General features: G+C 42.3%; 1 protein-coding gene across 4 annotated transcripts; it reads left to right on the top strand.

The window, feature by feature from the left end:
* Positions 1-1,389: 1,389 nt before the first annotated feature.
* Positions 1,390-25,581, top strand: LOC118021628. 4 transcript variants are annotated; one of them, XM_035021737.1, is made up of 5 exons: positions 1,390-1,485; positions 1,580-1,615; positions 21,535-21,591; positions 22,748-22,833; positions 24,248-25,581. In XM_035021737.1, the coding sequence occupies exons 2-5, from the start codon at positions 1,580-1,582 to the stop codon at positions 24,402-24,404; spliced, it is 336 nt and encodes a 111-aa protein (XP_034877628.1). In that variant the 5' UTR covers positions 1,390-1,485; the 3' UTR covers positions 24,405-25,581. The 4 variants fall into 4 exon arrangements, 2 of the variants coding, with proteins under 2 accessions (XP_034877628.1, XP_034877627.1); XM_035021736.1 differs by having other exon boundaries at positions 21,472-21,591; XR_004682245.1 differs by lacking the exons at positions 21,535-21,591; positions 22,748-22,833; positions 24,248-25,581 and adding an exon at positions 1,898-2,817 and having other exon boundaries at positions 1,391-1,485.
* Positions 25,582-26,817: the final 1,236 nt, after the last annotated feature.

The raw sequence follows: 26,817 nt of genomic DNA, 5'->3' as shown, positions 1-26,817 counted from the left end.
AAAACAAGCTGTATGCGTTGGGGGTCAGGGATCACATATGCCATCTTATCAAATACTTGACTTCCTCTTTAGAGTCTGACAAAGCTTCTGTATTTTCATAGGACCTCCCCCCAGCAGACAGACAATGCTGGGGGGAAAAAAGGAAGCTAAACAATGATGTGCTAAATTTGACAGAAACTTAACTTTTTTTTTTTTTTAAGGATTTATTTATTTATTTGAGAGAGCGAGAATGAGAGAGAGTACATGAGAGGGGGGAGGGTCAGAGGGAGAAGCAGGCTCCTCGCTGAGCAGGGAGCCCGATGCGGGACTCGATCCAGGGACTCCAGGATCATGACCTGAGCCGAAGGCAGTTGCCTAACCAACTGAGCCACCCAGGCGCCCAACAGAAACTTAACTTTTCACATGATACCAAACCTTACCCAAATGCAACGTTCTTTGCCCTGCTTTTGTTCTCCAATTTTCCACTGAAGCCATCCCGAGGAAGTGGTATCATCAGCTTAATTAAAAATACTTCCTTTGTCTTGGCTGGCTTTTACCAAAAGGAGTGGTTCAAGTTCTTAGAAGAGATGGCTCCTGGCGTTACAATAGCTGAGGGCTCTGGGAGCCCCTTTCACGCGGGCTCTGCTGGGACCCGTAATGTAGCTAGGTAAACAGCGATCTCATTTTGGGTCATGCGGGTTTACTAACATCATCGTGAAAGGTATCAACAAGATATGAGGTAGCTGTCAATTGATTTAACTCCGTTTGCTTTGGCTTTTGGGTTTTTTTTTTTTCCGTCTTACGGAGTGAACTCGGAGGAAGCTGGAAACATTTCTTTCCACTGAATTTTTGTCACGCTAAAAGCAATGCCTGCTCATTAAATAATTGTAAATGAATAGAAGAAAAGAGAAGTTACTGACAATCCCCAAACTTTCAGACAAACACTTTCTATTTTCCTTGATTTTGAGACACACTTAGGAACTCTCATTATTTTTTGAAGGTTTCAAATAATCCTAAATGAGGACGCGTCTGTCTGTTCTGAAATCAGAATGGTTACTGAAGCTCCACACATTTCAGTTGGGTTAAACTTTGACCAAGCCAGGTGACCAGTTAGCAGACCACGTGGAATACTTTCTATCAGCCAAGACCACACACCCAGATTCCTGGAGCAGGTCTCAGTGTTTGTAATCAAACATAACCTCAGAATGTTTGCTCTTCTAAGCATTTGAGACACATTCTTCTCATTTGAAAGCTTTGTGTCTTACTCAACAACCTCTGTATCTAAACTATGTTAAAGATACATAGTGAAGGGATGACATCACAGAGCTGATTTTGTTCTTTCAGCTCTGCTTAGCTAAAGTTGAGCAGTTGCAATGAGTCATGCAATCTTGTGACCGGCCGGGCACTTTTCCAATCAGAAAGACAGTTAAGATCTTTAACAGAATCTGGAGTTGTTTGAAGACGAGGTAACAGCAGGACCTGGACGCTTGGTGAAACCAAGCCTGTGTGAGTAACAAAATGTGTTCCTAGTCCTGCTGAATAACACAACACCAATGATGAAGTAACACTTAGTAAAGCTGACTCATTTCCTCATTTACAGATGAAAGGGACTGTTGGAGAAATGACTATCTCCCAGGTAAGTGATGTTTCCTTCAGGTAATGCGTGGTGAGTCTTTTTAAAGCCAGGCTGACCGTGACATTGGCTTGTTGGTTATCAGGTCTATTGAAAGGGAAATTTTATTACGAAATCCTGTCAGATGTTAAAAGCCAGGTCCATTTCTAACCTTGACTACGTGAGGACTGCTGATTTTGGACAATATTCAGAAGAAAGAGCTCGTGGGAATCAGGTGTAAAGATGATTGGACATAGAAAATAAAAATGTGGACTTAAAGCAAAGTTTCTTTTTATTTCCCACCAGATATGTGTTTACTGGCAATGCTGCACATCTGGGTGGAATATCTGTGGGCGAGCATGCTGGATGCCCCTCTGTATCTAGGGAAGCTTCAGTTGTACCGGGACTGGGGACTGTGGGATTTCCAGCCATGTCCTGCTGACATGGCAGGCACTGCCATGCTGGGAAACCAACCTCCTCTCTGCAATCTTGCTGTAATCTCCTGGGCTTTATACTCAAGGCTGCCTTTACAACGCATTCCTCAAAGTTAGTTTGGAGCCTACTTATTTTAAAAAACACAAGAAGCCTGTTGGGAGAAAAACATTGGGAGAATGGGTGCATTCCTCACCCAAACTCATAACTCTTTTCTTCCTCGACTAGATCTTACTAGGACTTTACAAAAATGGAAGTAGGCTCTCTAAATAGGATTTTGTTATTTTCATTCATTTATAACGTGTGGCTTGCCCTCTGTTGTCTCTTTCCCCTACTTCGTATGCCTTCTTCTGAATTCTCGTGTAATTTTAACAGTTGTACAATTCTTTTTGTGGTTGGGAAATCACAAATTGTGAAACACGTTAAATTGAGCACATTTAAAAATAACCTAGCCTTTTCTACTGTTTGGGTAAGGCCGTCTGCTTGTTTGGGGTTGCTAATGGGAATAAGTGACCATGTGTACAGTACCTCTACAGCTGGTCTGTTTGCTCAGAGGAAAGAATTCATTGAATAGCCATAGACTACATTCCAGAATGTTGGCCAACCACTGTGCAAAAGGGAACTGTTGGGTCACAGCAGAGCCCACTGCCTTGCCTGGAAGAGCAGTTCCAAATGTCTGCCCAGGGGACAGAGACCTTGTTGCAGGATGTCCATGTGGGCTTTCCTAACAAGCATTTTTATTAGTGGTTCTTTCCTCCTCTTGGCTTCCTAATAAAAGGCTATTGGAATTTTGAGTCTCTGGAAGTCCACGCTTTTTTTTGAAGTTACTTCCTATGTTTTGCAATTAATTTTCCCAATGAACTCGATCTAAATATTGGGTTGGGGGGTTGGGGTGGGGGTAATCTCAAATACTTCAGGGCCCGGAGGAGATCTGTCGCGTTGTATTTCTCTCCTTCCTCGCGAACAGACGACAATGGTATGGTTCTGCATTTGGAATCTAAGAATCTGCGGAGGCATCGAGTTGGTCTGCAGGGAGGGTTAAGAGCTAGCCTGGTGGGTGGGATGTGGCATGTGCCAACTCCCCCTCCCTCATTGATCTGTTTTATAAATTGGACAGCTCTACTTTGATCTGCTTTCAGACAAGAGTTCCTTTTAACCCAAAGGGATAAATAAATGGGTTTGAAAGTTGTTTAGAAGGGAATGTCAAAGCAAAGCCCAGAAGGAGGCTGGTGCAGCCTCAGTTGGCTGCTCAGAATGGAAGTCAGGGCAGGGCTCAGGGACCGTGCTGGCCTGTGCAGGTCTCTCCTCCTCCAGATTCTCAGGGTCTGACTTATAAGGCAGCACAGAATGGGTCATGTCCTGGGGCCTGGTCTGCCCAGATGGAGTCCGGACTCCCTCCTCTGCCTTATTTGCCCCATCCCTCCCTCTTAACCCTCTCTGTGCTATGTAGCCTCAGCAAGTGGTGGAAGCCTCTAGGAATCAGACTTTCTGTGGTGGGAACCGCCAAGGCGGCGGGTAAGCCCTAACTCCTCTCCTCCAGTGAATGGTGACTTCTCTCTCCCAAACTCATAAGCCTGAGGTCCCCAGAGCACATTCTCTTCCCTTCCTGACCCCACCACTTTCCCCTTCCAAAGACCTAAAGAGCCTTTGCCTTCCCGGCGACCCTCAGATCTGTCCTTCCCCGCCTGTCCATCCCCTCGGCCACGGTCCTATTTTTGGCCCTCCCTATGTCAGGCCCATCTGTACTTCCAACTTCTTCTTCCTTGGGCCACACGCCTCCCTCCAGTTCTCGTGAATGCTTCACATGACGGCCAGATGGGTCTTCAAATGCTGCTTCGAAAATGTCACTTCTCTCAGAAAAGTCTTTGCCACTTGTCTCAGGGTATTCAAATCCCACTGACTCACTTCTCGCTTATTTTACTCAATGAGTATCTGAGCACTGGTGTTTCCCCGTTGGCCACGATGGGCCAAGAGCCGCCTGCACACATCCATTTTAACTCAACATGCAAAGCCGTTTTACGTGTAAGGGCAGACGATGCTCTTCCTAGGTGACAAGAAGCAGAAGGTGCTCAGGAACGCACCTGCTGTGGCGCAGCCCATCATCCGTCCCGCCAACCAGAGTGCAGGAGACGCGTGCCAGGGGTTACATGCTAAGAGCTTGGGTTACACCATGAGCAAACATGCCCAAATCCCTGCTCTTCTGAGCGTGTTACTACGGCAGGGAGCTGAGGGGAAGAATCCCTCTGTCTTCGGTGTGGACGTCAGCCTCTGTAGGAGATCTTTTATGTGGAGCCATCAGATAATAAAGAACGACAACAGAACCGTCATTTCTAGTAGCTTTTAGCTAACCATGCCGTCTTTGGAAATCACGTGTGTGTGAAGACAGAGAGTCTAACTTCCATCTATTTTATCGTTTTGGGGGTCACTTTTAATTGTTTGGATGGAAAGCAAAGGCCTGTTGAGGGCATGAGAACAAATTTTGGGGGTGGGGCCAGTGGAAGTCAGACTCCGATGGATTTACACCCTGCCAGGTGATAGTCATGGCCTCTCAAGAGCCTGGGCCTCGTACCTGTGAAGGAGGTGTCCCAGCCTCACCATCATGCAGCCCAGCTCGGGCCTCCTCCAGCCCATGGGACTGCTGTGGATTGAATTATGTCCCTCCCAAATGTACCTGTTGCAGCCCTGACTCCCAGCCTGACTGTATTTGCAGATGGGCTCTCTAAGGAGGTAACTGAGGTTAAACAAGGTCATCGGGGTGGGGTCCTGATCCCATAAGACTGGTGTCCTGGTAAGAAGAGGAAGAGACAGCAGCATGGTCTGGCTCTCTCTCTCCCCCCCTCCTTCATGTGAAGACACAGTGAGAAGGCGGTGGTCTGCAAGTCAGGAAGACATCTCCCCCCAGAACCTGGCCATGCCAGCACCTTGATCTCGGACTCGTGGCCTCCAGAGGTGTGAGAACTGTCTGTGTTTTTTTTTTTTTTTTTAAAGATTTTATTTATTTATTTGAGATAGAGAGAATGAGAGACAGAGAGCATGAGAGGGAGGAGGGTCAGAGGGAGAAGCAGGTTCCCCGCCGAGCAGGGAGCCCGATGCGGGACTCGATCCCGGGACTCCAGGATCATGACCTGAGCCGAAGGCAGTCGCTTAACCAACTGAGCCACCCAGGTGCCCCCTGTCTGTGGTTTAAGCAGCCCTTCTGTGGTGTTCTGTTACGGTGGCCCAAGCTGACTAAGACAAGGCGTCTTCGATCAGCCATACAAGGAGGGCCCTGGTCATGGTTCTCCCTCTGAATCTCTGCTTCCTGGTGCTCTGGGGTCTCCCACGGCACGTGCGTTCTTACCCGCCCCCTTGCAGTAGAAGCCTTGCTGTTAGGACTCCAGTAAGGGGTCGTGCACATATTTGTCCCCCTTGGGTACTAGCCAAATACATCCCTCACACTATGAAAAGGAATATTTGTTGATCAACCGGTCTGCCAGATGGGATGAGCCAAGTTGTACCTGGTAGGCTGAAATCCTTCATTTTTACTTTGGTTTCAGGATAGGCAGAGAAATATTGAGAATATTCTGTACACACCTCTGGCTATTTAGAGAGCTGAGAGCTGTTTATTTTCTCCTGGAACGATCTGGAGAGTTACTTCTGCCCTTTAACTGCCTCACGGACATAACATAAAGCAGTACGTGCCAAATCCTACAAGAGGAGTGCTTTAATTGTCTTCAAACGGAAGGTGTTTTATCAATAAAATCAAAATCCCATTAAATTCTCTGGTACTTGACCAGGGTGCTTCATCCTGCACCCTTTCTTTAAAATTATTTAATCTCTTCTTAGTAAAAAAGGAGAAAATACCGGTTGAACCAAAAATGATTTCTTTCTACTCTCCTGGTGTTCCTTTCTTCATTCTGCATGAAATTAATTTCAAAGAAAGGAGCCGAACTCTTCAGTTGCGGCCGCACGATTTAGTGCAAAAGCAAGATTTTCAATTAACAGCGATAACCTGCACTTGATCAGAAAATAAAGCTATTCCTGCTGAAGTGACCAGGAATTAACACTTTTTAATTGTTCTCCTAGGGAGAGTGTGTATGTCATAAAATAATCTGAAAGAGCTTTCATTTGCACTTCTGACCTAAAATGACCCTGTGCTTAATTTGACCTACTTGATGTAGGTCATTGAATCAAAGTTATCTTTCTATTAAATTATAAAAATGATTTTTCTTTGGGACGATGTATTAGCGATATTTTGCTTACTCAACAGTAATGTTCAGAAATTTATTATCCATGATGTTAGTGGGTTTCTATCTGAGCTCTGCAAATATATATATTTTTAAACTGTTCTGACGTTATTTCATTAAATTGCAACATGCGGGTTTAAAGGCCACATGGCAAGCTCCTTGGGCAGCCCTGCTCTCTGATGCCTTCAGCTCGGGCTCCAGAAGCAAAGGAGAGGAAAGCAATGACTTAATTGTTTCAGTAATTTTGGCAACCGTGTCCTTCCTCAGCAAGGCCAAATTGGCACTTGCCAAATGATCAAGATTGTTGACATTATAAAAGTTTTGCTCTGATTGTTTCTTTAGTTAATTGCTTGAAAAACTTCTGCGTTGTCAACTTCGCTCTTGAAATGACTCTACACATCTTCCCGCAGGTGGGATTATATTCAGGTGCAAGTTACAGAGAGTACAATTCATAGAGATAGTCACGATTGACACTGTATTTAGTTCACATAAAAATAAGGGCCAACAAGGAGGGTTTGGGGCTAATGCAGCCTCTTAGTAACATCTTCAAAGACCTTGTATCGTTCCATGGTTTGTAATCCATCATCTCTGCTTTGTATTTTTTTTTAAAGATTTTATTTATTTATTCATGAGAGACAGACAGAGAGAGAGAGAGAGGCAGAGGGAGAAGCAGGCTCCCAAGGAGCAGGGAGCCCGATGAGGGACTCGATCCCAGGACCCTGGGATCATGACCTGAGCCGAAAGCAGACGCTTAATCATCTGAGCCACCCAGGCGCCCTCTGCTTTGTATTTTTTATTCTCCAGGTTCTAGGACACTTGCTGCCAGTGCAGGCAGCTCCACATTCAGGTTTAGAAAAAGGGGGGAGATTGTTGTTCAACAGGCATAACGTTTCAGTTATGTAAGGTAAGTGAGCTCCAGGATCTGCTGCGTAACATCGTGCATAGTTAGCAAGACTGTGTCGTGCACTGGAGAATGTCAGAGGTAGATCTCCATTAAGTGGTCTTCTAACAATAAGAGAGAAGGAAGGAAGGAAGGAAGGAAAGAAGGAAGGAAGGTAGGAAGGAAGGAAAAAGGAAGGGAGGTAGGGAGAGAGGGAGGGAAAGGAAAGAAAGAAAGAAAGAAAGAAAGAAAGAAAGAAAGAAAGAAAGAAAGAAAGAAAGAAAGAAAGAAAGAAAGAAAGAAAGAAAGAAAGAAGAAGGAAAGAAATAAAGGAAGGAAGGAAGGAAGGAAGGAAGGAAGGAAGGAAGGAAGAAAGAAAGAAAGAAAGAAAGAAAGAAAGAAAGAAAGAAAGAAAGAAAGAAAGAAAGAAAGAAAAAAGAAAGAAGGAAAGAAAGGAAGGAAGGAAGGAATTGAATAGGAAAGGAAAAGAAATCCTGTTGTAAAGGATAAAAATAATCAAAACCTGAATATAATCCCACCTGTGGGAAGATGTGTAGAGTCATTTCAAGAGAGCGAAGTTGACAACGCAGAAGTTTTTCAAGCAATTAACTAAAGAAACAATCCGAGCAAAACTTTTATAATGTCAACAATCTTGATCATTTGGCAAGTGCCAATTTGGCCTTGCTGAGGAAGAACACGGAAAGAAAGAAAGAAAGAAAAAAGAAAGAAAGAAGAGAAAGAAAGAAAGAAAGAAAGACGGAGGGAGGGGGGAGGGAAGGAAGGAAGGAAGAAAGGAAGGAAGAAAGAAAGAGACCGAGGGAGGGAGGAATGGAGGAAGGAGGGAAGAAAGGAAAGAAAGAATGAACCAGGACACCAGGAAACTTTGGAGGTGATAAGTATGTCCATTACCCCGATGGTAATCAATTCTCTAATTGAGTTATCAATTATAACTCAATAAAGCTGTTAAAAAGAGAAGGAGAAGAGTCCAAAGCTTTCTCCTGAAGAAACTTTCTTTTTTATCTTTTGTCTTTATCTTTTTTTTTTTTAAACATATTTGGAAAGTCTAGTCCTCCCAGTAAAATCTACCCACCTCTCATAATCCAGAACTTTGTCACATGTCTGCACCCCAGCACAAAGGAGGCTTGGGATCAGCTTTCTGATCTCTACAGTGCAGGAAGCAAAGGACGGTGACTTCAGTGGTTTTTGGGTAGCAAATCCAGCTCTGTGCCATAGCATCTTTCATGTATGTGGTATGAGAGGCATTGTGGAAAGTCAAGTTGTGGGTTTATCTCGTTACTTTGTTGACTTCATCCAAACAAAATTCCAATAGAAAAAAAAAAAGTCAATTGATTGCTAGTTTACTAGAACTAAGAATAAAATGAAATGAACCACGTTGGGCTCAAATTCTGTGCTATCACCCGATAGCTGTATGATCTAGGAAAGATACTTAAAGCCCATAATCCTCGGATTCTGTGTTGGTAAAATGAGATTGCGCACTCGGTAGACGTCTGCAGGAATCGCCAGGTGCATCACTCCTTTTGTATGAATTCCTCTTATGCATTGAATCTAGGCTTCATCGAGACTTTCTTTGGCCAACCAGACATCAAAGCACATGAAACCAGCCAACAGAACACCACAAGCACAGTGTAAGCTTGTGCAGGGGCGAGGGTGATGCACGGAGCTTCCATTCTGTGAAGAGGCTTGGCAGGAGCGCCCTTCTGGAAAGAGAGGCACAGAGCCTAGCTGTTCCAGTGGAGCCCAATGTCTTGCCAACCTGCAAACTAAGGGCAGCGGCTTGTGTAAGGGCAGTCTAGACTTGCAGAAGCTTTAAGTAACAAACCCATGGATATGCTTTAAAGACCCAGGCATTGTTGGCTTAAGCCACTAAATTCGCCGTAGAAAGAGATAACTGATACACACCAGCTTTTCTGCGTTGCTGCTGGGATGAATTGCAAGGACCGTGAGATCCCAGGCACAAAGCCAGCACTCAAGAATACAAGCTATTATTACTGTTGTTGACATTGTTATTTTCAATTGCACAGCATTAGATCCATGAAAAGGGCTTGTCAATTAGGAAAAAAAAACAAAAACCAACAAACCCTGCAGCTACTGTCTTAACACCTATAGTCTGTTTACCATGTGTGCTGTTGGGTTTCTCCTTAAGAAGATTATATCCTGGCTAATCCATTTAAGATAAAGAAACAATACATTTATTACCACAGGCTATCAATCAATAATAAGGGACCCAACTCTAGGACACACTATCAAGTAAGTGAGCAATCAGAGAATTAGGAATTAATACAGGTTTTTGGAGAATGTTTTGTAAAATGGATCTCTTGATCAGGGTCTTGAATGGAGGGATAGATTTCAATAATGTGGATGCTAATAATACTATTAATGTCTACATTTGTTGAGGACTTACTGTGTTCCAGACGTGACAATAAGCACTTTACACGCAATTTCAGATTTATTCTTTAACTGCCTGCTTTACGAGGCAGTGTTATCCTACCCTTGCTTATGGACGAGGACACAGAATGAGAGAAGAATTTCCTGATCTGCCTAATGCGGCCCCCCTGGTCAGTAGCAGAGCTGAGACTGGATGCCACGGGGGCCTGATCCAGTGCCAATCCTCTTTCTCTTTGCACGGAGTCTGGCAGAGAAATTAAATGTATTTACCCTCTTCAAAAAACTCCCTTTGAAGGTGAGAGTTGATATTCCCACTGTCACAAGTCTACCCTGACGTGTAGTCCAAAGGTCTTGAATAAATGTATTAAGAGAAAGTCATTTTTGTGATTAAAAGACATATGCTGTATTGTTGTAAAGGAAAAGAATAAAAAGAGCTAACATGCATATAGCATTTGCACTGTGCCAGGCACTGATCCCAGTGCTTTATGCACTCGGTACTTATTTTCTTCCTCCCAACCAACATCCGAGGGTAAATTCTTTTATTTTCCCCACGTTATAGATAATATAACCAGATTCAGAGAAGTTAAGTCAATTTCCAAGGTCACAGAACAGAAGAATGGTGGATCAGGTGTGCAAACCCAGGCGGTCAAGTTCCAAAGGCGTGTTCCATCCCCTCAGCTGAAGGGCAGCCCAGAACTCAAACATCAGTGGGACCAAAAAGTGAAAAACCAAATGCTTGTGTGCCTAGCCTCACAGACTGGGGGCTCTTCGTTACTGCAGCAGGACCCAGCTGATGCTGGCAGATATAAGTGGCTGGTCAGAAGGCCCCCTTATGTTGTGATTCATCAGAATTCCCTTATATAATTTAATTTTTCCACGGAAGGAGTTATTCTCATTTTCATGTAATCCCCTTCTCCCATTTAATCCTACTCCTAATTGAATTGACTCTCTGCACTAAGGTACATACTACTCATCTCATTTTACTGATGAATAAAATGAAACTAAGTGAGGTTTAGAAACTTTTTCAGTGTTATACTGAAAGCCGCCAAGTCTGGATTTGAATTCGGTTCTGTCTGATGTCAAAGTCCGTGAAGCATAAATTTGTAGAGATCAAGGTGGCCTTTAAAGTTACTTAGCCTTCCAGTCTTAACAAAAGTTTCACCATATAATGTAGTTCAGATAGCAGGGACAAAATTTCCTCTGCAAAATTCTCTCCTGGTTTTGCCAGGGACTTAGAGCAGAAATACAATTACATTTATTAAAAATAATGGTATTTAAGTGCCTGCAATAGGGTCTTTTAAGGCATTAAAAACTCATACAATTTGTATTTAGCCTTTCTAGAAGTCAGTTAAGATGAATTTTGTTTTTAAAAGTATTTATATACATATATAATATATATCCTCCCCCACCACCCCACCCAGTTCCCTTGTTCTTCAGTGAAAACACATTTCTAAATGACCCTTAGGAATGATTCTTTTTCCTTTGTGGGATTTCATTGAACACAGAGAAGAAGAAAGACAAAGTGTATGACAAAGGGACCACCATGCTTGCACATTACACACTGAGGAGCAAAATTTTACAAATTAATTCAGGTGGATATCTGCCACAATTATCCACTGTTGTAAGCCATGATAAAGCCAACAATTTAGGTCAGAATACTATTTTGACACGAATTGTCTGAATAATTGTCTTGGCACTTCACTTCCCTGGAGCATATAAAAAGCCACACAGTATTTTTTACTTTTATTTCAGCAATTAAAATGGTCATCCAAAAAATCAGTAATTCAGTGGATAATGCAATGCCAGTGAGAGTTAATTGAATTAATGGCCTGACTGATTTTTTCCGAAAGCTAAATTCGTAAGTCTCATGACAGCTTTTGCCTGAATCTTTAAACTTGTGCAGAAAACTCCAGAAAATTTGAATCCTGGACCAGGGATATGCTCCTTGCTCAAAAGAGTTTCGAGTTCTCCTTGTGGATGTCATTCAAATTCTTTCCAGCCCTAAGGTCTGTGAATTAATTGCCTTTGTCGAGGCACAGTGTTTGGATGATTCTTAGTGGTAGCTGGTGATTAATCTAGGGAATGTTGCTTCTCGTAAAAACAAACAAGCAAAAAATTGAAGTGTGGTTCTAAAGTCATGAGCCTGACCATCTTGTGTAATGAATTCCATCTGACAACATTTCCGAAAGAAGAATTTCCTGACTCCTTCTCATGATTTCTTTTGAATTTTAAACTGTGTGACTCTAGGGCGCCTGGGTGGCTCAGTTGGTTAAGCGACTGCCTTCGGCTCAGGTCATGATCCTGGAGTCCCTGGATCGAGTCCCACATCGGGCTCCCTGCCCGGCAGGGAGCCTGCTTCTCCCTCTGACCCTCCCCCCTCTCATGTGCTCTCTGTCTCTCTCATGCTCTCTCTCTCAAATAAATAAATAAAATCTTTAAAAAAAAAACAAAACTGTGTGACTCTATTAGATAATGAAAAATTAAGGTTAAAATGAAATGAGCACATTTTTTTTGGATTACATATAGTTGGATCACACACACACATACACACGAGACTTTCTTCATATTATTGCAGGAGGAAACACACTTTTGAATGCAAAAAGTCATGCATATTTTATTTTATTTTGTTTTGTTTTATTTTATTTTATTTTATTTATTTTTGTACTGCTCTTGTTACTTTCTTGTCCTTGCAGTGGATTAGCTTGCATCCTCCCATATCTGCTTGCACATGTTACCTTTCACTCAATGGGAAATTGCTCCCACATTCATGAGGCATGAGCACTTTGGGACATAGTGTAGGTCAGAAGTCACTTTCCATCCCTTTCATTGTGTCCTCCTGATTGGAGCTAATTGAAGCAAATAACAGCGCCACGGGACTTACAGTAAGTCAGCAAGTCCAGAGATTTTTGCTCTCCCCTCCCAAGCAGCTCATCTATCAGCCGTCACCGTCCTGTGTGGGCGACAATGCCGCATGCAGAGCCTGCACCTGCCCCTCACTCACACCCTCTACCCTCAGTGCCTCGCGGTCACTGAGCTTCTGTTGGTCCTGTAGGTTCCCTCCCGGCCCTTCCCGATTTCCCACAGACCCCTCCTGATAATCGGAGCCTGCGGCTTCTTTGCAGATGGGAGTGCCTGCTGTCATCTCCCATGCCGCGGGGACAGCCCTGCCTGATGATCGGCACTTTGCCACTTGTTGGGAATATCGGGAAAAGACCATCAAGTGTTGACATGGGCTTTCGGGACCCAGGGTCCCCTCCAGCCTGATACCTGAGTACCATGCACAGATGCTGTGTACTTCTGCATTGATATCGCTGGATGTAGTATTTTCAACCTCAACTGAGTCTTGTTATTTTACTTTTTTGGGAAATACAAAATTAATACAATTTGTCACTGTTCTCTAAGGGACGCTTATTATGCTGGGATTCTAGTATGTTTTACCAATTTAGTTGTTTTAATGGCCTGCAAGTGCCTTGATTTTAAAATCTTATTTGCCAGGTCTTTTGAGAGCTGGCTATAACCTGAGATTATTCTCATAATGGACTGCTTATATAATGTACTTCTTAGAAGCCAAGTGGTACTTATCACCTCGTTTTGCATATTGAGTGACATTTTTAGCTTGGTATTAATACCCCCACATTATAATAAAAATAATAATAGCAAGGATTTGAAAATCCATTACAAATCTCCTTAAACCCAGGTGAACTCATTAACTCTTAGATGAAAAAAAAAATGGAATTAAAAAAACAAAGACTTGATTTCATTCTGCCTGATATGACGACTTTGAGGAAGAACTAGAAGTCGAAGTGCATTCTCTTGGGTCAACTCCAGGGTTAGATTTGCTAGACTCAGCATCTAAAACGGTCCGAGATTTAAAAATGGAAGCAAAGCAAGAAGCACGTCCATCGGTTAGAAGTCAGACTGATGAGGCTGAAGGGAAGGCGGAGCTTCCTACCACTGCCGTCCTGAGGGACGTGGAAGGAGGGAGACAAGAAAGTGGGTTAGGTGAACCCCCAAGTTACAAACAAACCACGCCAACAAGCTAGCATTTTCTAACAACTGGAGCCCTGTTGAGACACGTTTCCTGTCCTGGTTTGCCTTTGAAATGTTGCCATCTCCGTCTGCAAGGGCTCTATGGGTGTGAATTCAGTGACCTGCGGGATCTGGGGACATCTCCCAGGCACACACTTTACTCGGTGTAATGGGTTGAATTGTGTCAAATTCTTAGGTTGAAGTCCTAATCCCACTACCTGAGAGTGTGCCTTTATTTGGAGGTAGGGTCTTTTCAAGGGAACTAAGTTAAAAGTTGCCATCGGTGTGATCCCTAATCCAACCTGAGTGGTGTCCTTATTAAGAAGGGGGCACACACAGAGGAAGAGGGCCCTGTGGAGGTGAAGTCTGGCCTGGGGGTGAGGTAAAGAGTGCCAGAGGTTGCCAAGAAACCACCAGAAAATGGAAAGAGGCAGGGACCAGATCCTCCCTCAGAGCCTCAGTAGGAACTAGCCCTGGGTCTCAGGCTTCTGGGCTCCAGAACTGCAAGACAACACATTTCTGTTGTTTCTGCAACCCAGTGTGTGGGTCTTTGTTCAGGGGGCCCCAGCAAACTAACTCACTGGGCAGACACAGAACCAGAGTCATATCTGAGAAAATCCCATCCCATCAAGAGCTTACAGCGAACTGAGTGAGCGGTCCCCATGAAACACTTAGCAATGACAGGAGGCAAATCATGGTGTGAAGGCCACAGGAGCAATTCACGAAGTACCTGCTGTTAGAATTCAGATGACAGGAGAGAAGCAGACACTGACACCTCCAAGGAGTACCATGCTGTAGTATGTACCAGCAAGGCAATGGTGTGCACAGTCCAGAGCAAGGAACAGAGCCCATGGTTTTAGAGATGAACATTGGGAACAAAAACCAAGGCCCCACCTCTGTGTTGGCAAACCCCATCGTGTGTCCTCACCGGGAAGGGGAAAAGACCCAAGCGGGGTAAAAAGTACCCGCACGTAGGTAAGGTGCTTTCATGTGGAGGAGGTCATTTATCACACTCAAACTTTCCAGGAGGATGTGTATTTATTCTACATTATATCCTAATTTAACCATCCACAGAAAAGCAAAACTGCAAAATTTTATTTTCTTATTTCCACGTGACTCTGTAATGAGTGTAAAAATGTAAAAGTACCAAGGAGGAAATACCCAGGGGAACGTCCTTACTGCATGCAGATGACTTTATCATTTATAATCATGAAAAAAAAATGAAATCATGAAAGAAAAGTAGATTTTATTCATAAAGATGAGAACACTTACTGGCATTTGTAGAGCTTATTTAAATTCAAATACATCTTCAGTATTCGATCACAAGTCATGTGAAAAAAATTATTTAATAATTGACTTGGGTTTTCTTTAAATATAGCTTTGACCTGCTTTTCAGAGCTTTTTTTTTTTTTTTAAAGATTTTATTTATTTCTTTGACAGAGAGAGACACAGAAAGGGAGAGAGGGAACACAAGAAGGGGGAGTGGGAGAGGGAAAAGCAGGCTTCCAGCCGAGCAGGGAGCCCGACGCGGGGCTCCATCCCAGGACCCTGGGATCATGACCTGAGCCGAAGGCAGACGCTTAACCGACTGAGCCACCCAGGCGCCCCCAGAGCTTTTTCTATCAGCCAACTTTCTATCAATGGGAATAACCGCTTGCTCATATTGGCTATGACCGATTACAGTCCACGCCATCCTTCCAAAAGCTCATTCAAATCTACTTTTACTGCACAGAATACAACAGCACTAGCGTTTTATTTTCCTCTAAGGAAATTCCCAATATGTAAGTCTAAATATCAAAGGTAGTGATACCAGACCATAGGGTAAGACCACAATGGAAATGTGACTCATCCTGAAACTTCAAAAGTTGCAACAGGCCACAAAAGTAATTAGTTACCCCTAATGCTTGGCAAGATTTCTGCTTAGATATTCTGTAATTGTGAAACACACTGCCAATAATTCGCTCTTCTTTAAACTTCTTGTTTGCTGTGACCGCTGGACCCCCGAGATGGCATTCTGCGGCAAGGAACACACTTGCATGACTATCTTCTACATCTCTATCTGCTTCAGGAAGAAAAGAGGAGTTTCCTCTAGGTCAGGTGTGCTGATTAAGGATATCCATTTTATACCGTCACTTACTGAGTTAAAAGTTAAAAGCAAGTAATTCTGTTGTGATCGCAGTAGTTAAAAATATAGATAGAAAGGTTGATGTCACATTTTAAAATGGGCATTGGAATAACCAGATGGAGATCCGATAAAATAAGAATCTGCTTAATTTGCAGGTAGATCCTCAAACTAATGAAACCAACATATAACTGTAGGAGATATCCTGTACAACAGCAAATGATTACCCGTTCAGAACTGGTTTTCCCCAATGTGTGGTTCACCATTTTGGCAATACCACTTAGTCCATCAATATTTGTCTTGTTTTAGTAGGAGTATTTGCAATTCAGTAGGAATAGGTATCTTGATACAAATTAAAGAGGAACACTGTTTCTCATGATAAGCACCATACTCCTGTTCACCTTTGTCTCAGAAATACATGACAAATTTTATTTCATTCCCCCCCAGTTTTACTGAAGTGTAATTGACAGATAAAAGTATGTATTTTTTTAAAAGATTTTATTTATTTATTTGACAGAGAGACACAGCCAGAGAAGGAACACAAGCAGGGGGAGTGGGAGAGGGAGAAGCATGCTCCCACAGAGCAGGGAGCCCGGTTTGGGGCTTGATCCCAGGACCCTGGGATCATGACCTGAGCCGAAGGCAGACGCTTAACGACTGAGCCACCCAGGTGCCCCAAAAAGTATGTATGTTTATATGATTTCACTCACATGTGGAATTTAAGAAACAAAACAAATGAACAAAGAAAAAGAGAGAAACAAAAACAGACTCTTCTCTCTAGAGAACACACTGCTGGTCACCAGAGGGGATGTGGGGGTCAGTAGGGGAGAAGTAGGAGATGAGGATTAAGAGGACACTTATCCTTGATGAGCACTGAGTAATGTACAGAATTGTTGAATCATTATATTGTACACCTGAACATAATATAATGCTGTATGTTAATGATACTGGAATGAAAATTTTTTAAAAAGCAGGAAAAATGAAAAAAAAAAGTTGTGTATATTTAAGATGTACACCATGATGGTTTGACATATGTATACATTGAAGAATGATTGCCACAATCATTAATTAATTAACTAATGATTAATTAACTGAATAAGGTATCCATCACCTCACATAGTTACTGTGTGTGTGTGGAGTGTGGTAAGAACACTTAAAATTTACCCTCTTGGCAAATTTCAAGCATACAAACCAGTATTATTAACTGTAGCCACCATGCTGTACATCAGATCCCCAGAATTCATTCATCTTGTAACTGAACGTTTGTATCCTTTGGACATGTCCCCGTTTCCCCACATCAGCCCCTAATAGCCACCCCTCCACTCTCTGCTTCTGGGACTTTGACATTTTTAGACTCCACATATAAGTGAGATCAGACAATATCCATCTTGCTGTGTCTGGCTTATTTCACTTAGCATACTGTCCTCTAGGTTCATCCATGTTGTGGCAGAATTTCGGTTTTTATAGCTGAAATAGTATTCTATTGCATGTAAATGCTGTATTTTCTTTATCTATTCATCCATTGGTGAAAACTTAGGTTGCTCCCATGGCCTTAGCTATTATGAATGATGCCCCATCAAACATGGGTATGCATAAACTCTTCAGAGATAGTGGTTTAATTTCCTTTGCATGTATATCCAGAAGTGGGATAGCTGGATCATACAATAGTTCTGTTGTTAATTTTTTAAGGAACTTCCATAGTGTTTTCCATAGTGTCTGTACCAATCTACATTTTCACCAGCAGAGGATTCCTTTTTTTCCACATCCTCCCCAACAGTTATTTCATGTCTTTTTGACAATAGTCTCTCCAACAGGTGTTAGGTGATCTCTCATTGCGGTTTTGATTTGCATTTCCCTGATGATTGGTGATGCTGAGCACATTTTCATTTACCTATTGACCATTGGTAAGTCTTTTTTGGGAAAAAAAATGTCTATTCTGGTCCCTTGACTACTTTTTAATGGGATTATTTATTTAGTTAGTTAGCTCTAACTCAATAGCTTATAACTCAATAAGAGTTCTTTATATGCTTTGAATATTAATGCCCTCTCACACATATAATTTGCAAATATTTTCTTGCGTTCTATAGGTTGTCTTTTCATTCTGTTGAAGAAACCTTTTAGTGTGATGTAGTCCCACTTTGTTTTTGCTTTGGGTGCCTGTCTTTTTGGTGTCATGTCATCTGATATTTTAGACACTGAGGACATGCGACTCTTGGCTGTTCTGGAGCTCTGTCAAGAAACTCAAGGCTCTCCTCCATGAACAGCAACAATGGGAACAATTGCAAATCATAGTGCAAATCATGTTTTGATATTCATCTTGGAAGTGTTTTCACCTCATGGTCATTTATATAGGAATATCTTATCCGAAAAAGCAAGCAGCAGCCTTACCAGTAATTTGGAAATTGCCTTTAAATCCAGCCACTTTCTGGAGCACCTGGGTGGCTCAGTCGGTTAAGTGTCTGCCTTCGGCTCAGGTCATGAGCTCAGGGTCCTGGGATGGAGCCCCGCATTGGGCTCCCTGCTCAGTGGGGAGCCTGCTTCTCCCTTTCCCTCTGCCACTTCCCTTGCTTGTGCAGTGTCTTTCTCTCTCTCAAATAAATAAATAAAATCTTTAAAAAAATAAATCCAGCCACTTTCTTTTCTTGTAATTTTTTGAAACAAACACTGTGAATTGGGTGACATAATTAGTCTCAGTTCATATAAATGCTAAGCGACAGTTGTAGTTCTAATTTTAACACTCTAAGCAGAGGTTTCTAAACACTTTGGGGTGACACACCTATCAGTAAAAAGTTTTCAATCATAAATATCCAAAGTCACTAATTTTTTAATTTATAAGTTATAGATGTGGAAGTCTTCTAATATATTTGGAGCATTAAAAAAGATACACAGAAACATCAAGTGAAACTGTGAATCAGACAAGCATATATGCAAGTGGAGGTTCTAACAGATGTCCTTGTACTGCGATTCATCACTTCCTGCAGGCTTTGGGGCACGTGCACCCCGCTTTTGAGACCCCTGAGCTAATCGGAGACCTGGGGGCTTCAGGGAGGTCCTCATGGGGAAAATGAAGTGGTCCTTCCCCTCTTTATGACCCCGCCTGAGTGAGTAGGCTTCGGAAGTAAAGCCACACTGGGTAACAGTAACTTTTAAATATTCATTAGTATGATTCATTGTAATGTTTATTACTTTGAAATCACAAAGGATGAATTATTTTCTTCTAGGTAGAGCACAGCTACAAGAAGATGTCTGCCATAATCACAAAGGGGAAGTAATGGATTTTGTATTAGGGCACATAAATGAGATCACCGACACATGAACACGCATAAATCTCCTATGTTGGGAGAAGATGGGGCCCAGGGTTTATTGATTACCTACCACGTGGCAAGCATGATTCCAGACAGCTCATATATGTGGAAAGAGATAAGGCCGTACAGCTTTTACCTAAAATGTTTGGTACGTAGCAGGTTCTATTATGGCCTTTCTCATGGAATCATCAAAACTATCAAGGCAATTAGGCGTTGGTATCCTTATTGTGTATAAGTGGGTCACCTCTGGATAAGAGGTGTTTAAGAACTTAGCCATGGTCACACCCAGGAAAAGGCAGAGAGGCCTTTCTGATTCCATAGCTCCTCTCCTGGGGTTTTGTCTTTGTTTTCTTCAGTTCTGTCACTGTTTACCTGTGATAGGCCTCGCCAACTCGTTTTGCCATATCACATGGACAATGATGGTGGATGTTGTTCCGGGGACCAGACCCACAGAGCAGTGCATGCATCCTTTGTTGTTCTGGTGGAACAGCCACAGGGTGGGCATTATAATTACATCCAAACATCCAAAGCATGCTTTAAAATGAATGACCTTTATTCCCCTGTTTTTGGTGTGTGGGCAGCAATGGGCTTATGATGATTACATTTGAAGACCCTTTAGGAGAATGGATTTCTTTCAGTGTTTAGTTGTCTGTCATCTGTATTAGTTATCTATTGGTGTACACAATTACTCCTAAAACATACTCAAATATACCGACTAACTTTTTTCTAGGCAGAGTTGTCTCTTTTTACCAGGTGGTCCATATACTGTGTACATACACACTACTTTATGACTTCTCCAACTTATCATACGAACAAGACCTTTTCTGCGTTATGAAAGAAACTTGAACAATGTAATATAGAATGAGCAGGTAATTTTCCAATAAGTGGTGGTACCAGTTTAACCAACAATTGCTCTTTGGTGGTGGTTCCCATGTGTTTTAACCATAAAAAACAAAGCAAGGATAATATGTTATTATGGATCAAATTGTGTCCCTTCAAAATTCCTATATTGAAGTTGTAACCAACAGTGTGTCTGTCTTTGGAGTAAGCAAGGAAGTCAGGTTTCCGTGAGGGCATAGAGTGGGTCCCTGATAGGACGGGAGGGGACAGCGGAGAGCTCCCTCCCTGCCCTCAGTGAGAAGGCTACGGGCAGGCCAAGAAGAGAGCTCTACGCAGCCACCTGACCTGTGATCTGCCGGCACCTTGATCTGGGACCTCCAGCCTCCAGAGCTGTGAGGAATGCATGCCTGTTGTTTATAAACCTCCTGTCTGTGGTCTGTTGTTACTATAGCCTGAGCTCACTAACGTCATACCTTTGTGCATAAGGCCCTCGGTGCTTCTCCCACCCTGCGTCTGCTCCTGTTTGTGCTTCAGTATCCCATCAGACCTCACTGAAGAGCAGGAGTTCAAAGATAAAATAATTAAGAACTCAGGATGGCAACGGCAGAGCCTGAAATAGGCGGGGGCCCTCCCGAGCGTCCACCCCCTGTACCTTCACAGGCTCTCGCCCAAAGACCTGGCGCTGACTCTCGGCAGCTCATGGGGGTTCCCGGCACCAACACGGGGGCCTTGCTCACTATTATTTGTCCCCACCACGCAGTGCTCTTGGCACCTGGTAGATATGCTGTAGATGTCTGATGTTGTTAACTATGTTGTCCCAGGGAACGGACTCTTAGCTCTATTTTAAAGAGCTTCTTGGACTAAAACCACATTTTTAGTGGTTGTTCTATGATTCTATATTGAGAAGTAACCAGAGAATCACAGAAGTCTGAAGCTGGAAGGAATTTTCTGTCTGGTGGTTTTCAAGCTTATTTTTGTTTGATATTTTCTGTGAGCCACGGAGACGGTCCTTCGAGGCGCAGTTTGAAGGAGGCAGTTTGTAGGTGATGCAGAGAGCCCCCCAGCCCTCCCTTTCCCTGAAACATAATTTGAAAACCAATGATCTGGTCCAAAGTGCTTATCTAAAACCTTTATTTATTTGCTGCCCTCTTAGGGATCTTCAAAAATGACAATTCCAAATTAAAACAAGCAAAAAAAGCATTATCGTAGGGTTTTAAAAACATGGCAGGATACGTAGTAGGTGTTTGCACATGACATATTCATCTGCCCAAATCTCAAGAATTAGAAACTAACCGTGTAGGCATGAGCGTGACCTTGGGCTCCAGGAAGGTGGTTATATTCGACACCATCTGACCTCCCAGTGGCGACAGTGGGAAGCACACAGGTAGTGACAGTGCAGGGAGACCTGGTGGTCTCAGTGAACAAGGACTGTGCCTTCTACCTGCATTCACGGGTTCATGGCTCCGCCCCAACTTCCTTCCCTCTCTCCAAGCTGCTCCCCTTACTTTATGGGGCTCCTGTTATCACCATCACTTGCCTGTTAAATGAGATCAGGTCAGTTTCCGCATGTTCACGACCCAGCAAACTTGCCAAATCACTACCAGGGAGTTGGCATCGTGGGGCATTCTGTTCTTTTTCAGGTGATATATTGTCGTGCAATATCCCATTGCTTTTATAACTTTATGGATCCATTCATGCCACAGTGTGTGAGCACTTCCTGGGCGTGTTGTGGTCTACTCGATATCAGGAGAGTTGCAAAGGTGAGTGAGACACGGTCACAACTTTCCATTAGGACGGGAGGTAGCCTGGGACTCAATCATAAAGGAAGGAAAAAAAATGTGTATTCCAACAATGGTTTCAAACAGTCATAGCATTAAAAAAAAATCTAATTTTCTCTTAATAGCCAAATTTAAAAAAAATTGAGGGGGTTAAATATTATGTACAGGGCCTTAAAAAGCATTATTTTAGGACCTCAGCATGCAGTAAGTTAAACATATGCTTTCTGCATTTTTTTTCCATTCTAACATTTTTAGGAAAAGTCATTTGGCTTCTAAAATGTTACCAAAGTAAAGTTGAGTCAAACACAGGTTTCAGTGAATTTTATCATTAAGTATAAATAGGTTACAAAAATATAAAAAAAAAAAACCAAACCCATAGGTTACGATTTGCACAGTTAATGAGGAAAGAGGAACTAAAAGAAGATTATAGAAACCACAATCAAGGTTTTGAAAACTTAGCTTAAAAGTCCTACCAGGAGATAAAAAATACGTAAGTATGCTTGTTTTACCAAAAAAAAAAAAAAAAAAAAAAGAAATAGAATTCCTCGTACCTCCACCTCCTCACTCTCTATTCTTCTTAGAATTTGTATGTTAAGTTTACATGGTTCCCTTTCCAGTATGTTTATTTACAACACTGTCACTGTTTCCATAGTTATGCAGAATGTCTGTTTCCATAGCAACACTCTAGGTTTCCTAAACAAATAGTATCACAGTGTTAATCTTGTTTCAGTGTTATTGTACTATGTTATTAGATACAAAATTCAAAAAATAATTTAAGCAGGGTTTGAAACTAGGTGGGTTGGTTTTATTGCCTGGTGCTTTTGATATTAAATTTCAATTTCATATTAAAACACACATCCATTTGAAAAATAGTGGGGATTTTGCATAGTAAACATGATACCAATTTTATTCGCTAGTTATAAAACACTGTAATTTAATAAGAGGGTGTTCCAATACATGAGCAATATCCAGGGAGAGGTTTACCATCTTCAGATTAAAGTGACGGTTTTTCAGTTGGCCTGGGTGATTTAGCTTCCCCAAATCTCTGAAGTCATTTATAACCTACCCACAGCAATATTTTCCTTTGCAATTTTTGCATTTTAAGTAATTTCTATGCGTTTTGCCTTTTATTTTGTAGCCCTGGAGGAACAGCTGCAAAATAGACTTCAAGGGAATTTTACTACTTCCTTTTTCTCCGATTGAAAAAAAGAGAGAGAAAAGCGAGTAGGTTTTTGTGCTTTCTGTCTTTACATTTGCCTACCGTTACCCTTCATTTCTTCTCTTGGGAGCAGATCTTTTGGACTCTTTGCAGAAATGGGACTATGCCTTTGCTCCAGCTCCCGAGGCTCCCATGAGCACTGAAGGAGAAGATCGCCAATGTGGGGCTAGTTCTTTTACTTAACAGAAGTAAGAGGTGCTCTACTGACAATTTTCCGGTCAGACGTTTGAAGTGGGCTGCCGGGCCCTGCAGGTCTGGGTCTTGGCGCCCTGCACTCTGCCCCACTTAACCAGGCGCTTCCGAGGCCTGCCTCTCACTTTCTGTTTGAGTCTGTCATCCTTTAAGAACATATTTAAATGACTTTCCCTCCCTGATGTTCGCATGAAAAGGAATCGATATGGCGGGGGCATATAATAATTTATAAATGGGAAATAGTTCGCTCTGCTTTGAGGAGTCCGTGATGAGCCGAAGTTGATGTCACAGTTTGGACCCACTGCGCCCTGGGGTGTCAGTCTGGGACAGTCAGGCCTCTGAGTGAGTGGATCCCAGCTCAAGTGTCTCCTCGCTGCCAGATTTGCGGTCCCTGCTACCGGGCTTCTCTGAGCCCCTATCTTCCTCATCTGTAAAATTGGGAAGAGACCACCCACTCCACAGAGTTGTGGGGAGATTAGCATGGTAACACTTGCTAAGCGTAAACTTGTTACACGTTACTCATTTTCCCTTCTTCCTTTTGATAATTTGAAGTGTGGGGTCAGAGAGAGCCTGAAGCAGGGGAGGTACCTGTGGGGGCTCAGCACTGGCCATGGAGCTTCGTCAGCTTTTCCCCACCGCCATCCTGTCTCTGGTCTATCTGCAGCAGGTAGCTTTAGGTTTTCTGCTCAGCGGAGGTAAACATTCAGACTTGCCAGAGCTGTCTCCTCAGTGTGCTTGCCCTTATTGAGCAGCAGATCTGCAGTATGGGAAGCCCCAGAGAAGGGGTCCTTCTGGCCCTCCATCCCTGCAGCAAACCTTACCCCAGCGTCCCTTGGCCTCCAGGCACAGCAGGGCATCTGGGGACCTTGTGGAAATGCAGATTTGGGTTCAGCAAGTCTGGGTGGGGCCCGAGTTTCTGCATGGCTGACAGGCTTTCAGGTGACACCCAACTGGCTGGTCCGGGGACCTCACTTTGAATGAGAAGGATCTAAACTCCCCACATTGGAGCTTTTCTCAAATTTGTTAAGACCCTAGTTAGGGGCCAGTTCCCATACCATTGGGTCCTCAAACTACTTTGGCCTGGGTCTATTTGGGGTTCTTATTCTAGGACAGGATCCAAATCATCTATTTTCTCTGAACGTCTTCTTGTAAGACGGAGAGGTTGGGCTGCCTGGAATCTCCTGGGTCCTTTTCAGTGAACAAATGTGGCACCCTTCTGTTTTGCAGAAGTGAAACAAACCCGGGAAGACGCAAAATTGCATCAATTCAAACTGTCATCAGCCAAATTTTGTTCAGCGGATTTGAATCTCCTGTGAGCCTAAGGATCAACACGATTCAGTTCTATCAGGAAAAATACATAACATTTATCAGAATTGGTTATTAGAAATCATTTAATACCCTGATCAGGGATTTACTTATGAATGAGTTTAGAAGCTGACTGTTTTATGTAACCATCAAAATTTACAATATAATTATTGTTTCAAAATTCTCTGAGAAAGTGTGTTCTCATTTCTTTTTGTTATGCTGACAGTATAACATATCCAGTGAAGTTTTCTTAGACAATATTATGTTTGGTTTCTGTTCTCTTGTATGTCAGAACCCTGTTGGCATTTTACTTTTTATATGTTAATAGCACAGTTTCTTGAAAAGGAACCTTTTAATGGCATTTCACTCTTCTCTGAGATTATATTTTAAAAGGAAATTGTATCTGAAAGATCTAAAAAAAACCCACCAGGGCTTTCTAGGGGATTTTGTCACTCGCGTTTTCCTTGCTTATGATCTCATTGTCGAGGACTGTATGAGCTTCTAAGAGCCAGTGGATTATGGTTTCTAATAAATATGTGCAAACAGAATTATTTTCACTTTTATTGATATGCTAAATATATTCACCCAACTGACATTGACCTCATAATAAATCATGACGAATCTGTTTGCCCTTCTCCAAAATAACAGTACAATTGTAACAAAATCAATTCCCTTTGGGAAAGAAGGCAGCCGCTTTCCCACAGTGGCTTGCCTGCCCCGGAAAATACCCTGTCAAAGAAAAATCACATAAACATATAAAAAATGTGCATGAAAACAGTCTCATACTCACACCATGAGGAGCATAAGAGCTCATGACAATTAAGCACTTACTACCTGGCACATGCCAAGGGTTCAATGAATATTACGTACTGCTATTATTCCTGGCTCTTATCTCACTATTCATAATCTCATTTCATTGTTTATAACAAGCAGGACGACAACAGAACACACTGTCCCTAACTCTCTATGCCTGTGTTAAGATAAAATGTTTTACACATGTATATACATAATCTTTTTCTTCGAAGGAGGGTCCTTTCATAGATGATGATTTCAGATAACTGAGGGGAAATCCTGACAGTACAGTAGAAGGAAATAATGCAAATATTCTCTAAAAGCCTATAATTACTATAATTTGAATGTCCAATTCAAACAGATTACCCTTCTTAGGGTGGTCTGATCGTAGACTGGCATATGGAAGATTAGGGTACATAAAGAAACTTTTTCTTTTCTTTTTTTTAAATATTTTATTTATTTATTTGAGAAAGAGAGAGCAGAGTGAGAGAGAGAGAGAGAGAGAGAGCATGAGTGTATATACTTCTATGTGAAAGGCATGTATATTTTTCCTCTAAGCGTATTGATTAAAAATCAATTGTATCCAGTTGTATGATTGCTTTTGTTACATGGTACTATCATAGAAGTACTGTTTTCCAGAACAAAGAAGAAGGAAAACTTAGGAAGAAGTTGGAAGTGAAGCCAAGCCACCATTCCAAATCACCAAAACCAAACATTCCGTTGGATGGATGGTTTTCACTTAGGGAGGTTATTAAGCCATTCTCTTCTGCTTGTTCTGGGTAATCATGAAAGGGCACTCGCAAAGAAATTCTCTATTATTTTGTGGGGCTTTTCCATAGTTTATTTATGCAAGGTAATGCCCAGAGTGTTTTCCCTATATAAATACATCATGATAATTATCAGGAAAATGCACAGCAGCATTGGAAGGAGAAGCTGGGGAGACTCATTGGAACATCCAATGTTCCAGCTGGAGACATCCCAGGAACATGATTAAGGACACTAACTCAGCTGTCAGATGCCCGGGTTTGAATCCAGGCTCAATACTTCATGAGCCGTTTGATTAGGAGAAAGTTCCCTTGATTCTTTGTGCCTCAGATTATTTACTCATCTTTGTAATCGGGATATAATAGTACCTATTCCAAAAGGCTATTGTAGGAATAAGCATAACAGTGTACATTAAGTGATTAGTGCCGTGCCTTATACACAGTAATCAATACATGTTAATGATTATTGGAAAATGAATCATGTTTCCTGTAACTGCCATTGAGACCATTAGTCATTTACAAAGGTTTAATGAGCTGCTTCTTATTTTGCCAAAGCTGATTATAAACTTACTACAGTTTGATCCTGTAATGTTGGCAAACATTTAGCCAGCCTGAAGCTTCTAAGTCAAGGGAGGATCTCAAATTCTAGAAAGAACTGAGTCATCCGTCAGGTACTCTTCGTTCAGAAAGGGTTGTGAAGATCAGGAATTTTACAATAAAGTCCAAGGCGGCTTGGATGTTAAATAATTTTTAAACTCTGGGTTTCACTTTATCAACAGAATTCCAGCAGTAACCATTCAACCAATGGTTTTAGCCACCTTGGCTGCCACGGGCAGATTCGGGCAGATTCGGGGTCTGGTTCACAGTCGGCTGTCTTCTGAGCCCTCACCTGGCCTTTCTTCCATGTGTGCTCGGAGAGCATGAGTGTGGCTCTAT

Source organism: Mirounga leonina, unplaced genomic scaffold (genome assembly GCF_011800145.1).
Source record: "Mirounga leonina isolate KUSES-001 unplaced genomic scaffold, KU_Mleo_1.0 Mir_175, whole genome shotgun sequence".
Classification (NCBI taxonomy): domain Eukaryota; kingdom Metazoa; phylum Chordata; class Mammalia; order Carnivora; family Phocidae; genus Mirounga; species Mirounga leonina.
The sequence above is the reverse complement of the archived record's forward strand: the minus strand, read 5'-3'. Positions and strand labels throughout refer to the sequence as shown.